General features: G+C 41.2%; 1 protein-coding gene across 1 annotated transcript; it reads right to left on the reverse strand.

Annotated features, from left to right (window-relative positions):
- Nucleotides 1-1082: 1082 nt before the first annotated feature.
- LOC111260360 (leukocyte surface antigen CD53-like) lies at nucleotides 1083-1724 on the reverse strand. Its single transcript, XM_086968285.1, has one exon. It carries the CDS (start codon nucleotides 1722-1724, stop codon nucleotides 1083-1085), a length of 642 nt encoding a protein of 213 aa, XP_086824411.1.
- Nucleotides 1725-1975: the final 251 nt, after the last annotated feature.

The following is a 1975-nucleotide window of genomic DNA, read 5'->3' on the forward strand; positions in this document are numbered from 1 at the left end:
AAGCTCACAGATGAAAATTATTGTGACCTTCCTACCTGAATATTTCGCTTACAAAATTCGCCTATGTTTTCCTGCAAAATTGCGCTTAACTGCTTAATCTACTTTGAGAAGGATCAACGTTCAATATAGCTTTGCTGTTTCTAAAAGAGGGTTCAGTTTCATCTCATCATCATAATCATCATAAGCTAAATCATCAACATTCATTTTCTAAATTTGGTGGCTTTTTAAACTAATTCGCTAAAATGCGTAGTGCTCCATTTACCTCGCGCGATTTCGCAGCAGCTCGTGGAACAAACAGCCCAATATAATGAGGTCACGAGATTGTCTCCGACCTCTTTAGTTCTGCGGTTTAACATCATTCGTATGCTAGAGTAAATCTCACCACTAACTCGAATTAACTGGCTTCTGCATCGACGCGGAACACTTTCTGGTCGAAAAAGAAGTGAGGATTTGATTGCTTTAGACACCGGGGAGAGCTATTTCCAGTGCATTGTTGAGAGTTCTTGGTAATACAGGCTAAACGGTTCTATCCAGGGATTAGGAAATAATATTAACTTGTTTGGCCAGAAACGCAAGGCATTTTCCATTTTTATTTTTTCTGTCTTGCCGTGTATGATGAAATGTTATCTCTGTACCTTTGCTAGATAGATTAAACGCATAACGTTTTTACTCCGAGCCGAAATGTGATGATACATACATGTGATAAAAGGAAACTGAAGGCTAGAATAGAAGTCAATACCGCACCCCATACAAACGTACTTTGATTGTACATTTTCGATCTTCCGTATAATTTCCAGCATCTCATACAAGAGACTTACAACGTAAAAATGTCCTTCGAAAACTGCCGTGTCCAACAGTGATAAAGCTCTAGGTACAAAAACATTGTTGTCAGACCGCTGGCAAAGTAAATCGAAGGGTTATTTTCTGATAGTAATTATCTGCAGGTCTCAAAAAGGAAAACGTCCAGTCACAAGTTCCTCACTCATATATAGCCAAATGTATTTTTCCTCGCCTATCCAATAAAACCATAATATTGTCGAAAGTGTCGTTCAGATTGGCTTGAGTAATGCTCCTGACGATGATTAATTACTTTTCGGTATAAGGGCCAACGCGCAAGAAGCACAGATTGTTGCAACTTCTACTGCACAAAACAAAGAAGCAAAGACAATTATATGTGGGATGAATTCATTTAGTTTCTTTTCAATTGCTGGTAGACACCCGGTGGTGAAGTTTTGGCAACTGGGCGGTAAAAGGCCTTGGGCTTTCCAATCGTGACGGCCGTAAACCCCGCAACATTCGAGTTTAGTTTGTACAAAGTCCCAGGCGGCCTTCGCTGAATTTATCTTCGAGTTCTTCCAGTAATCCACCAGCGTTTTATTCAAGGTCTCTCCGACGATGCTCTCTGTCTGACTTCTGTGGGTAATAGCCAGAATAACCACAACAGCCTCACCGACCAGCACGAGGAAAGTTAGCAGGGCGTACGTAATTAGCAATCCGACGCTCTCGCAAAGGGCACCAACACATCCAATAAAAGCTAGCGTGCATACTGTTGAGCCGATGAAAATGAGTAAAATAGGTATGCTGACGTAGTTATCGCCGATGGCATAACCCGACTTTTGCATGAAATATAATCCAAGGCCCCCAACTGTTGCTATTCCTATGCTAAGCAACACAAAGGTGATGTTGAACGCTACCAACATGAATTTCGAGAACCTGGCCAACATCTTCACGTTCTCTATTCTTCAGCTGAATCGTCAAGAACTTAAGCCACTAGGGCAAAAGTGCATATATGGATGGGTTGCTCTTGCTAGACGAGAAAATTACACGGACAGTAGTGGTGTACAGCCAAAAATATGGTTGTAATTTTCGTTCTTATAGCTTACCAGTTGTGGCAATCGATGCGGTTATAACTCCCCGCAGTATTAAGGCGGCAAAAAGTGGCTCAGTTAATTAATACAAAACAAACAGTACGGCT

The sequence above is a fragment of the Varroa jacobsoni genome, unplaced genomic scaffold (assembly GCF_002532875.2).
Source record: "Varroa jacobsoni isolate VJ856 unplaced genomic scaffold, vjacob_1.0 scaffold_431, whole genome shotgun sequence".
Taxonomy (NCBI): Eukaryota; Metazoa; Arthropoda; class Arachnida; order Mesostigmata; family Varroidae; genus Varroa; species Varroa jacobsoni.